This window comes from Anopheles maculipalpis, chromosome 3RL, assembly GCF_943734695.1.
Source record: "Anopheles maculipalpis chromosome 3RL, idAnoMacuDA_375_x, whole genome shotgun sequence".
In the NCBI taxonomy this organism is placed as follows: Eukaryota; Metazoa; Arthropoda; class Insecta; order Diptera; family Culicidae; genus Anopheles; species Anopheles maculipalpis.
Window position 1 is genome coordinate 66,371,634 of NC_064872.1, and position 13,291 is coordinate 66,384,924.

At 45.4% G+C, this 13,291-nt stretch overlaps 1 protein-coding gene across 2 annotated transcripts in view; it reads left to right on the forward strand.

Moving 5' to 3' along the window:
* LOC126561484 (uncharacterized) overlaps nucleotides 1-12,447 on the forward strand; it is a 100,373-nt gene extending 87,926 nt beyond the window's left edge. For both annotated transcript variants that reach the window (XM_050217658.1, XM_050217657.1), the window contains exons 2-9: nucleotides 8,337-8,690; nucleotides 8,760-8,845; nucleotides 8,928-8,990; nucleotides 9,248-9,373; nucleotides 9,499-9,813; nucleotides 9,889-11,190; nucleotides 11,266-11,574; nucleotides 11,646-12,447. In XM_050217658.1, coding sequence (XP_050073615.1) covers nucleotides 8,348-8,690; nucleotides 8,760-8,845; nucleotides 8,928-8,990; nucleotides 9,248-9,373; nucleotides 9,499-9,813; nucleotides 9,889-11,190; nucleotides 11,266-11,574; nucleotides 11,646-12,446 — 3,345 coding nt within the window. In that variant the 5' untranslated portion in view covers nucleotides 8,337-8,347 and the 3' untranslated portion in view covers nucleotide 12,447. The remainder of the gene's footprint in view (nucleotides 1-8,336; nucleotides 8,691-8,759; nucleotides 8,846-8,927; nucleotides 8,991-9,247; nucleotides 9,374-9,498; nucleotides 9,814-9,888; nucleotides 11,191-11,265; nucleotides 11,575-11,645) is intronic.
* The last annotated feature ends 844 nt before the right edge of the window (nucleotides 12,448-13,291 follow it).

Consider the following 13,291-nt stretch of genomic DNA (forward strand, 5'->3'; position numbering starts at 1 on the left):
GCAAAACATAACAGAGGTTGATCGTAAACAACTGTGGGAATACTTAAAGGTGGATTCAAATCAGAAAACAATCCCAAAAAAAGCACACGCCGGCTTAGGAATTGGAACAAAACTTTATGTGCTTATCGTACTATCATTTTATTGGTTTCTTTAGTTCACAACTCAGTTCAAAATCAACAACAGAGCGCTTGCCTCTAAGTTGGATAGTGTGGTGAGTCCAAAGAACGCGACACACGATGATCAAATTTATTTCCCACTTCACGCTCATAAATTATGGATTCCAAATCGTCTGTGTCCGTATGTATGTTGGTGTGTCTAAAATCAATACGAACTTTTTCTGATAGTGTGCAGCGCTTTGGAAGACGGCACAGTGCCTGGGGAACCGCCCGGCAAGACTTTCGATCCCCAATTTCGGTACGGTTCGATCATCATCATTCCGCAAAGGAGATAAACGGTAAATCATCGTTTCCTTCGGACGACTTCTAAGCAACATCTTCCCCAGTGGGCTGCAGAAGCCTTTCCGATCCACCAGTCGATTCTACTGTTTGGAAATAGTTTCACAAACTAATTTACGATCGTAAAATATTATCCGTATTCCTACTCCGGCTAGCGAATGGTGGCGACGATCGATTAGACGACCGTCGATCACCGATTCTTTCCAGCGACATCACGGTTTCCGCTCGATGCCACACGTCAGGAGGGGGGAGAAAGAGTGCTGTTACCGTGCTGCTCGTACAATTTATTGCCAACGGTGTCGCCAACGGTCGGTACAAAGCAATCTCTGCGTCACCGTGCCCGCATGCATCGCATTCTAATTAAACCTTCAGCATTGCGACGCAATGCCACACAGCAGAAGTTTGCGTGCCGGTATTACCCACTATACTGCCCAACTGCTTCACCACGCCAGTACTACTACTACACACTGTAATCGCATAGTTACAACGAATCCCCGACACGATCCCTCCGCTCACGCAAGTCTCGATACAGCTCAGAAGAATCGAACAACTATCGGCTCCACAAATTAGACTTCATTCGGTGTCCCACGGCCGGGTGTACTGCTCTCATGCAATAACGGCGAGACTAGCCCTAATCAGGCTTCCCTTTCGTGCCTCCTAATGTAATGGAATCCACGTTTTCTATCGGTGACTTGGTGTCGTTACAGATCTCACGTCGCGACGTGCCTGTGCGCGAGCCTTATGATAGTTGGAATTTTGTCATCTCCTATACCTTTCACGCCAGTCAACTCCAGTGGGCGCGAGACTGTCGGTTGATTGATATATTTTGCCTCAGCTCGCAAGTGTCAACCACCGTTGCCATGACGATGAGCCGATCGAGAATGTGCTACGAGCGCGTGGTGTATCGAATGTCTATTTTTTATCAAAGATCATTTTGTAGCCTGTCATTCTGATCCAATCGGCGGGCGTTTAAAGCTCCCGAGGCGCCTCTTCTCAACGTCTCTGTCGAGAAGCGTCTGGTTTGCACTTGGCTACTAAGATATATTGTTCACTCGTGACAAAAACGGCACATGTGGATACGATAGATCGTTGGCTTTTGACCGTCGCCTAGAATGGGTGCTGGTGGCTTATCGGTAGCTAACTGGGACTTCACTTATTGCCTATTGAATGTCCAACAAAGCTGGACATTCGAACGCTTACGACACATTTAGCACAATACGACACGGAACGGAACCGTTCCGTAGGGGTGAGAAACACCAGAACATCCATTCGGCGAAGTTGTTATACGTTATGTTTAGATTTTTTGGATGCATTCCACCAAGAAACGTGCCAGACCGTGCGGTGGCAAAACCGAAACAGTTCTCCAAACGCGGATTTTAACTACGTACGAATGTTTACCCAGGGACTGAAAAATTTATTACCCAGTCAGAAACTATCGACGAGGATCACGTTCATCGCCGCGTACAGTGAACTGGGCCTCTCCAAACCGTTGATGTGTCTGGGGTCGAGGATTGATCGATGGCTGATGAGCGCATGACGGATGGGAACCGGTAGAATTTAATGTTAGAGCTGCCGTTTGCTGGTGCGTTTACAATTATTTTTCAGATTTGTTTTTTTTTTCCTGCTGAAGGAATCATCATAATTTAGAGGATGGGTTTTGCTATGTTTCATGTGTGGTGTGGTCTGGAGGCCATTAACAAAAGATGATTTGATGAATACCAAGTTCTAGGGAACCGGTAAAGCGGACGTGTAAAGGTGTTGAAATATCTTTCACTCGTGTGATGTGTTTAATGAGGTTCTGTCAATTTGAGGAATGTTTTACTACTAATTCAATACACTAATTTATTGTTACTCTTTGGAGAATTAGGAGAATTGTTAATTACTGGTTTCGACATTAAAAACGTAAACAGATATGCAAGAGAAACCCTGAGCACTTTTGGTTGTGAAACAAATATGATCAAAAGAAACCATCAGCAAGCCAGTGCCTGGTACAATACTGGTATAAAACATTCCTCCATAGAGTCAAAATGGAAGGATAGACCAGACATTTCACCATACAAATTTGGCTTGTTTAATAGCTCTCGTAGCTCTCTATTCGTAATTGATATCTCGTAAATACAGGACGCACAAATCCTGGACCTAACAAAGATGTCCTTCCACAACGAAACACTAAAACAAATAATTAAGCAACAATCAAATTATCTCTTATTACGACAGCAAAACTTCCTTATTTTCTTGCGTCAAATCGCTTCACCCGGACCGATTGTGGTCCAGTGTGCCATCAGCAAAATCAATCACCAGCTGCTGCGGTTACCAGCCTGTTTGGCAGGTTGCAACTTCTGCCCGTACTTAGTTCTGTAAGGGTCACTAACCTCATTCCGGTTGCCAGCTTTCCATCATCATCATCATTATCATCTTTGGGCACAGCTTCCAACTGACTGCGAACTTCAGAAAGTTAAGTTTTGTGGTTTTGTCCATTTCTGTCCCTTATGTTCTTTTTGAGCGTCTCGTTTCCGGTTTCCACAGCGCACGAGATGTGTTTCCTTTAAGATCTTAACTTGCGGCTGCATCGCACACAAGGGACCTGGATAAATTTATTAATGGATGGACCATACCATGGAGATCTCCAAAAACTCCACGAAAAACAGAAGATGGAACGAAATATATATGTTTCTTCGCGCACAAAAATTATCCGGCTACCAAGCGCGTTGTCATGTGATCACAGATATCGCTACGGCAAGCGAGCAGCATAAACTTCACCGTTCCGAAGTAACCTTTTAAACTCGCATGAATACAGAAGTCGAACGGAGTCATGTAACGAACGATGTGGAGAGATCGATGTGATGAAGATGATATGAGATGACGTTTGAAAGAGAAGCGGTCGAAAGTCGGTCTTCCGAGGGAAGGTTTCGCGGTCAGAAGAAAACACGCCAATGCAATTAAACAGCATGATCTGGCTTCCAAGGTGGAAAAGATTTGTTGGGAGGGTGGGGGTGTTGTAGAACTACGCCTCCCCAGCGGGAAGGTGCGTACGCTTTTGAACGCCACCCCATCTCGCTAATATGCAGCAGTGTGTGCGTGTGCATGTATGGTTATGCACCACCACAAAAGTGCATCAGTGTCTGTACCCGCATGCGTTCGAAGCTTACGCAAACAACTACACACCGCCATTGAAGGCGTTTTTCTACTTCCAGAACGCTCCGTGCGCTCGTACCGTGGCGTGTGTGCAGACCCAGTGTGCGAGTCGGAAATGGCCTCGGAACCGAACACCGCAGCGGATAGCGGTTATATGGCAATACGGCTAGAGGTTAACCAACCGTTCCGGCGATCGGATAAACGAAAGATAGTGAGAAACGCACCCGTAGCTGAAGAAGCGAGCCGCCGTAATTGCTCGTACTTGTAACGTCTTAGCTCGCGACCAGACTGTCTGTGAGTGTGTTTGTGTTCTTCTTGCTTTCGTGTAAACCATCTGCGCACAAAGAGAGCTCCGAAGCACAACATAAACCCTGACCGTGCGATAAGAATAATTATCTAAAAGCGAACCACCACAGGTGCTGACGGGGTTCCTCTCCATTAAGCATTCCTAGATCCCGTATCAGCAGCATCTTTCATCGGACAGTTTATTTATGAAAGAGGTACCGTGGTACCTTGCGGGGAGTTCGAGCTCAAACTCAGAAGCTGGCACCAACTCTATACTCTGAAGAACGTTTCCCTTCCAGCAAAATATCAGGGAGAAAACCGAGGGAAAGAATCTTAAACCCCAAAGACATGTGGAGGGGAGAACCATTCAGCCCATTAAAGAAGTCCATCAAATCTGAGTTAATAATTCAATCACTTGTGTTTAACACTAATGTGTCATAACTATTGGTCAGAGAAGAGAAAACAGGGAAAAAGAAAACAAGCGAACGCACCAACTAGTTTCCACGGTCGCGATCGTGATGGCGAACTCCCTTGTATGAAATTGTACTATCACGTCCCATTTGCGACAACACTAATTAATGGGTCTAACACTTCTGACGCCACCGGTTCGGTGAACAGTGCCGTGCCTTTCAAAAACGCTCGCGCACAATTGGCGATCATTATCGATCGTTTAATAAAAAGAGCAGGGAACATCAGATAGAACGGAAGCAGCGCCAACTGTTGGATGGGATATTAAAAAGACATAACGAATTATTAATTGCATTCCAGTTTTGTGTCTGCTACTTGTGGTACATATGTTGGCAGATCAAGTCCAATTAAACATTAAGTGAAATTAAAGAACGTTTGCTTTGGTAGTTGTTTCACACAGGAGGTAGCAATTAGCACGTGATGCTTGTTTATCCACTTACATTTCTGTTGATGACATAGTACAGTGCCAATGTTTGCTAATGGTAAGTCAAAGATCGTGAGTTCAAATCCAACTAGCAAAATCCTTATGGAACCGTTTTTCTATAGGCTTTATTAATCATACATTATTTAGAGATCTATGTGCTCCTGAAACGTGGTTCTCTTACATTGTAATACGCCAGATAATATGTTGCGTTTGTATCTCACAAAATAAAATTATGTTATTAAGTTTATTAGTTTATCTTAATCATTCGGAAATAAATTCTACTAATTACCATCGCTGCCACTGATCTAGCTACACATTAACCCACCACTTTAAGACCACCCCCTTGCATGCATCCCCCGCAGCAATCTGAAAGCTCACGCGCTTGACCGTAATTGATTCTGCGTATTTGCATTTCTACCCCATCCCATCCCGGCAGACGAATATTAAAATGCAATTACTCAGCTCAATTAGTTTAACCGTTCGAATGCAGCGGCGGAAGATTAACTTTGCCGCACAACCATCGCTCGGACGTTGTCTTTGAAGTTAAAAGCAAGTACGCGGCAATACATTGGCCGGTACCAGCCTCTGACGGTCGCTTCTTCCAACCCTTGCTCTGCATTTAGTGCCATTGGTTTGCTGATCGAAATGAGGTCTTACACGGAAAGGTGAGCAGTAGTGGTGTGGTAATTTAATATTCAGGAAAAATACACTCACACACACACACACCCTTCGTCTACTTTTTTACTGCACCATGCAACACCCCATGCATGATCGTACGCCATCATCCTAGAATCGTGTTTGGCGCCATATTAGGAAACTCGAGCTAACTCACACACGAACTTCTCAGCCTGGGCAAAGTAGGAAGTTAACGTCCGATTGTGTTCGGTTCGATGCAGTTTACTGGTGCAGCTTCACCAAGTATATGCAGGATTTAGATTCTATGCAAATGCTGGTGCAAACGTTCGGTGTATTGATCAATTAGTGGTATCTCTGTAATGATTCATTCACACTGTTTATGGTGTGGTTTATGGAGTGCCCTAGTAGGTCCACACTGGTTTTCCTGCTGGTGTACAAAATAACCTTCAATCGTTTCAGGGTGCTAGAAGGGTACAGGAGTTCAGGTCACACCCTTTCGATGCACCAACAGAAAGTGGAAAATATTTATCGAAAAAACACTCCGGTCCCCCAGGGCTGAAGTGTACAGTGCCGGATCGTTTAGCAACTTTCGCTTTACTGGCGAACGGCTAACCGTACCGAAACCTTCACATCTTTAAGCAGTTTCTACTCGAAGTCGTAAAAATGATCTCCATTAGGAAGAAATGCCGTTCCTTAGAAAATGAGACTGTAGGACTGATGGACAAGAAATTGGGATTTTCTCGTCGTTTCGTCGCTGTAGATCAAATCCTGATTTTATGTAAGAGCTCTTGATCGTGTGTGATTGGAGAGTAGGAAAACAAGAGTAGACACTCAAATTTAGTTCGCCCTTGTAAGACGCAGCAATGGAGCAGGAAATCGATTTTCCATAAAATTTTCCCATCCAATGACATACTGCACACACAAATGGATCAAACTATCCATTTCCTTTCCCAATGTAAAATGTGCGTTGATGGATTGTGATCCATTACATCCATACTCTAGATGTCATGTTAATTGATCGTAACGCTCAGTTGACTGTTTAAGTGTGAAAAACAATCCCGAAACGAAGCGATCTTGCATTCCCTGCTCGTCTGTGAGCTCAGAGCCACGATTGCGTAACTACTCACTGATGCATCATCTCACCGTTCCCGCCCATGACATGGGAGGATCATATTCAAATGACAGCTGCAGATGCAAAACGCTGAAGCAAACCGGTTTTGTTGGTGGATTTTTGGAGGCTAATAAGCTAATCAATAGTTCTTTCTACGATTGAAAGTGAATCACATTGTGTAAAGCAACAAAAAAGGCCTCTATAGTCCAAGAGTGCAAATTAGCCAAGTTAATAGCGTGGTACTTGGTTGGCAAATTTCCAGTAGAAGTGGAACGCCAATAGTTGGTGTGCCGGAACACGTGCGTCATAATCTAAGTATGGTGAAACACAATGAAATTGTTACCTCTTTGTTTGGGACGATGCACTTATGGTGGTGTCATTAGCTGTCCAAAAACTAACAATGGACACGTGAAAGGTTTTCACATCTCTCTTGCGCTCGGCGATCTTCGCGGTCTCTTTGGAAGGTATCTTATAGGATAGATCTCTAAACGAAAAAGAAAAATGGTGAGATGTACTAGAACGCCCCTTCGTTTTCACTTAAACCATCTGTCCACGGGCATTTTTCTTTCTTTTTTTTTTTGCGAAATGTCACACTTCGGACACTTTCAGTGCGTGGCGTAATTCTACACCAACCCCAGTAGGACTGAGAGGATGAGTCGTGTTTGTGTGAGTGTGTGTGTTGTAGCATTCCGACTGAGATAGCGACCCATGACTATCGCGCCAGTTGTTTGCCTGCCATGTTATCGCCACCATTTTCAGCGCGACGGCACCCTTATCTATTTCGTCGTCGTTTGTCGCCGTGATCGTTCTCGTTTGGACGATTCGTTCGGTCCAAGAGCTGTTTGATCTGTGCAGGCAACACGGCAACAACGATGCGCTGACACCTGGGTAATAGCCAACCGAAGACGTGTTTATCGTTTGCCTCTTTAGTCGATACGAGCTGAAAGTACAGCGAAGTTTTCCATCAATTTATTTGGCAGACGGTGGGTAAGAACGTTAAAATAATCAAATTTGGGTTGCACAAAGAAACCACTACTCCTGGGTGCCAGATTGAGCTGTAGCATACCAATAAGCTGTTTAAGAGCGTTAATTTACATCGACACTACTCCATTCCGGCGCACGGTACGGACGTGTGGAATAGCTCGGAAGGCGCCAGAGAACCGTATAAAAGTGCCCCAAAATAAACGATGCTTTTTTCGGTGTTTTTGAATCGGAAGCTGAAACAACAGCAGTACAACGATGTGCTCGTGTCTCTGTCTACGGACGGTTTGCTACCGCGGTCATGTAAACACTTCATGGCCGGGGCCAGTCCGCTCGCAGGCTGGAGTGCGTTCAGTTTTGATGTGTGAAAAATAATCAACATTTCGGATCGCCGACTCGTGTGTGGGTAGCGTGCGGGGGTAATATAATCAAAAATTGTTGGATCCACCCTTGACCAGACGTTCTGGTCGAGTTGGCAGTGGTAAGAACATAAATTGCCGTTTAATGTGGTGTACGGTGCCCTGACGTTATGGATATATTTTTAAGATTTATTATGTCTTCAAACTATCCGCTTTTGTACTGAGCACTAAATACTTAGTCGTTAACCGTCGGAAAATAAACAAAGGTGCATCCAGTGTGTGGATTGACGTAAATTATTCTCTCAGAATTCTACAGAATCGATTACGATGCTGTCTAAGAATGTAAAGTGCAATCACGAAACGTTCCCCAGCTTTTCGCCCACCAACTACAAACGCCACTAGATGCAATATTTGTTCTAACAAAGCCATCCCACTAAACTTGCACCGCACTTTCCGCATTTCTATTTATCCAACAGGGTTAGCGATTCACACAATGAGATGCCAGTATCTACTGGTGCTCGCGGTAGCGCTCTGTGCGCTCGCCGTGAGCTCCAGTCCGGCCGTCAAGCCGGACCTACCGAAGGCACAGGATCTACTGTTCAATAAAATGCTCGCCGAAACTACGCGCCCGGTCATGGATGCGCACGATCCACGCTACAATAAGATGTTGCCCCAGCCCGAGGAAAATCTGATCGACTCCGACATCAGCGAAGATGATGAGGACGATGACACGGAGGAGACCGATGACATTCTGCCGAAAAAGGCAGCCGATTTGAATCCCATGTACGCGCAACGAGGCAAGCAGCAACCGGTTAAGCCGGAAGTGTCCACCGTTGGTAAGTAGGCACGAAAATCGGAATGTTAATGATTATCACGCTGCTTATCAATGATGCTTTTATCGGCAGGTTCGGTAGCTATCAACAAGGTAAAAATCAACGACGATATCGATAGTTACGAGGAGGTACTGCTGAAGGGTAACGGCAAGAGCGTGGTAAGTAAATGAATTGTTGCGATAAGGTAGTAAACAGTGAGTTAATGGAAAACAAACGTAAACTATTTCATCATGGACGAAGGACATTGATGATTCGTATCAAGTGGAGGATCTGAGCAGTGAGGTTCTTACCTTTGATGAGGATGTAAGTCACACTCTTCCGTTGATGTCGTGTTCAATTTGTACTGTGACGTAAAGTGCATGTATGTGTGTGCCGTCAATGTCTTTCTGTTCTGATTGTCTGATTGTCTGATCTACATCCCCATCCTTATCTTCATCATGACTCCGACCCTTAAATTAGATTTTTATTTCTAAATATCCTTCTGTACTGTTTTCTTCTCCTGCTACTACTGCTGCTACTATCGCTACCAATACTCCCCCCGTTGGTTACCACTTCTGTAGAAACCTTCCAAACTTACCACCTCCAAGCCCACCGCCAAAACGGAAGACGAAGACGATGAGTACGATGATGAATCGGACGAAAAGATCGATTTCTCCGGTGTAGACAAAGTTCTGGCTCAACCACTTGTAAGTGAAAGAGAATGAACTAGAGCAAGGACTTGCTATCCTGTTGTCAAACAGCTCCTCAATTGTGTGTCCCAGCAAAGGTATACGTAGATTAACAAAATATTTCCTTCTTTTATCTACTCAAGAAACCGGTACCAGCTGAGAAGTCGGTCAAACCGTCGCCATCAAGCACTACCCAGAAACCGAAGAGTACCACCACTGGCAAACAGAATGTGGAAATTCTTGACCAGTATGATGATGATGCCGATATGGACTATCAGTACAACTATGATGATGATGAGGACAACGATGACGACGATGATGACGATGACGATGATGAGGATGAGGATGCGGAAGAGTTGCCTCCTCAGAAGGCTGGTAAGAACGTAAACACCGAAGCCAAGAAGCAAACCAAGCCTGTCAAGAAGACCAAGGATCAGAACAAAACTGCTGCCAAGGGTGTAAGTGTACTGCGGTTAAGTTAATGCAGTAGATTCTCCTTCATCACGCACTACAACCCGTTCTCCCCCTTTCAGACCGATGAATATTACTACTACGACGATGATGATGACGATGAAGACTATAATGTTGAGTCGTCTAACAATACCTACTGTCCACGAGGATGCATCTGCGAGCGTAACATGCACGCTTACATGGTTGCCACCTGCAGTCGTCTGGATTTGGAAACGCAAAAGTTCACCTCCCACATCACCGATCTGCAGGTGCTGGACGTTGGACCCAAGTACCCGATCGAGCTGGGACCGGAATTCTTCAAAAAGATTGGTCTCAGCCACGTCGTCTCGATCAAGATCACCAACTGCACGATCGTGTACATTAGCCCGCAAGCGTTTGCCGGTCTGGACGAGCTGTACTCGGTCAACCTGACCAACTCGGGCATCGACATGATTCATCCGGATACATTCGCTAACAACACCAAGCTACGCTTGCTGACCCTTTCGGGTAACGATTTGAGCGCAATGCAAAGCGTAAACCACAACACCCCGTACATGGACTACATGCTGAAGGCACCGACCGTGGAGGAGCTGGACATTTCACGCTGCAAGCTGCAGGAACTGCAACCGAACGCGTTCAACGAACTGAAAAACATTATCTACATCAATCTGTCCGAGAACAACCTGAGCAATCTGCCGGAGGGTATTTTCGACAATGTGGAAACCATCGAAGAGCTTGACCTTTCGATGAACAACATTGCGGAGCTGCCGAAGAACATCTTCACCAAAACGTCGCTTGCGATCCTGCATCTGAAGCACAACAAGATCAGCAACAACGTCGACTTTGTGACGGCGGATCTGCAGAAGCTTGATGTAAGCTTCTGCCAGATACGCACCATCAACAACCAAATGTTCAAGGGCATGGAAGGACTCACCAACCTCATCCTGAAGGGTAACCACATCGAGAAGATCAAACCGATGGCGTTCATCTCGCTGAGCAGCTTGCGTCAGATCGATCTGTCGTACAACAATCTGGAACAAATATCTGCCCAAACGTTCATCGGCAACAAGATGCTGGATATCATCCGTATGAACAATAACCCACGGCTAAAGCATCTGCCGAACGAAGGTTTCGAAAGTTCGTACAACGGTACGTTCAATGTGTACTTCATGGACATCTCGAACTGCGACATTTCGGAGCTGGCGGACAACACGTTCAAGACGATGCCACAGCTGACTCGACTTAACTTGGCGTGGAACAATCTGCAAACAGTTCGTCCAGCACTTATGGCACATTTGAGCAAGCTGATGGATTTGGACCTGAGGAACAACATGATCACGGAGCTGGATGAGAAGACGTTCCAGAACAATCGCAATCTAAACTCCGTAAGTATTTGGCGTGCTTATAGGGATGGAAAGATCTTCAAAGAGAACTAATTTTGGTTCTTTTTTTATTTACAGTTGAATTTGTCCGGTAATCAAATCTCTAGCCTGGCTAGCAAGATCTTCCACCCGCTGCAGTATCTAAGCGAATTGGATATTAGCGATTGCGATCTGCGCACCATCTGGGAGGATTCGGCGGTCAAGGCGAAACGGGAGGAAGTACTTCCGAACCTGAAGCGTCTGAATGCGTCGTACAACGTGATTTCGGAGGTATTTGTGTCGGATTTGGTATCGATGGGCAAACTGCGCGTACTGGACATCCGCAACAACTCGCTTAGCTGCAACGAACGTTTGCCAACGCTGATCGATTTCCTGCAGCAGAAGCAGGTAAGATAGATCATTACGATTTGAAGAAATATCGATCATCTAAGACTGATAACACTATTGATACGTTTTAGATCTCGATGGCCGATAGCTCGCACGATCACGTGACACATGCTGAAATTAATGTACTGCGCACGGACAACTCGGCATCGCTGAAGCAGTGGGGACAGTTTGCATGGGAAATTTGCCAGGGCGATAGCACACTGTCATACAGCGAAACGGAAGAAGATAATGAGGATGACGATGATTCTGAGGACGCTGATGCTGATGTGCTGGCAGAGGCGAATGCCAAGTCTAACAAGATTGTGGACAGCAAGAACGAGCTGGATGAATACTCGGATGAATCGGCCGATAGTGATAGCGATGACAATGATAACGGTGATGCGGATAGTGACGACGATGATGATGACGAGGACAGCGATGATGATGATGAGGAGGAGGAGGAGGATGAGGAAGAGGACGATGAAGTGCAGGAACGTGAGAACATCCTTGATGCTGCCAATGGTATCCAGCAGATTGAACAGGATATCCTTACCGGCAAGCACGGTAACAACGGTGACAATGATGAGGATGAAGACGAATACGAGGATGATAGCGAGGGCACGAACGTGGACGATGTCGTCATACTGGAGAACGCGTCTATGTTTGCTCTGTCTACCGTTGCGCTGATGGTTGGCTGTATCGTGATTGGCAGCTTGATCATGGTGCTGCTGGTTGCGAAGATCGTTGCACTGATCTTCAAGCGACGCGGCGAACGTTACCGCCAGGCACTGCTTGCATCGAAGAACTCGTTCGTCTATCAAAAGCTGACGGAAGATATTGTTCCATCGAAGACGCCGAAGGTCCATCGGTACGAACCGATCAATCAGGTGTAAACGTGAGCAAGGGAAAGGGGTGAAAGTAGAACGTGGCGTTTCCTTGCAAACGCACACGTCCAAGCACACGCACACACCACGCACAAAGTCAACAGGAGTAGGTGGTGTGTTCTTAGATTTCGTATAAATACAGCAGTAATTACAGCAGTCTGTTATATAGCAGTAGCAAACAAAACAAAATGCATACTTAAAACAGAACGCAAGATCATCGAGCTTCCCCCGATCTGAATGGTCAGCAATTACATGGGCAACAGAATGAGTGTGTGTGTGTGTCTGTTTTTATGTCGGGAAACAGTTATGATGTACTTATCGAACAGTAAGCAAATAACACCAGATCGGGCAGCTCTAACGATGCAGATATTTTTTTTTAATTTTTCTATTTATTAAGGTCTTACATTCTAACCATCGAAGCAGCAGCATTGATTTCAAATACTTCCTTTCCCCTTTTGCGGTGATCCTCAAGATGTGAAGATCCATCTTGCTTTTGCAGACTCGCCGAGGGTGTAACTTTGATTGCGATTCCAATCCAACCGTACCTCCAGGGGACACGATGGGCTTCCAGCTCTAGTATTAAGTGCATCGTCCCGGATGGTTCTCCGTAACCCTATATCAATCCGCTCAAGAGGAGCCTTTAATTTGGTACACTACGTCGTGCGTGTATACTCCGCCGGCGGTCGTTAGTTTTGTTTAGTGATCATGTGTTTTAGAAGCTTTTGGTTCACCGTCTGAACAACATTCCTAGCTCCGTTCGCAAGAAAACACAAATTTATGGACTGCACGTACAACAGAAAAATCATGTGAATCGGCAATATACGAACGTGCACCATAAAACAGGCTTCGGTTTA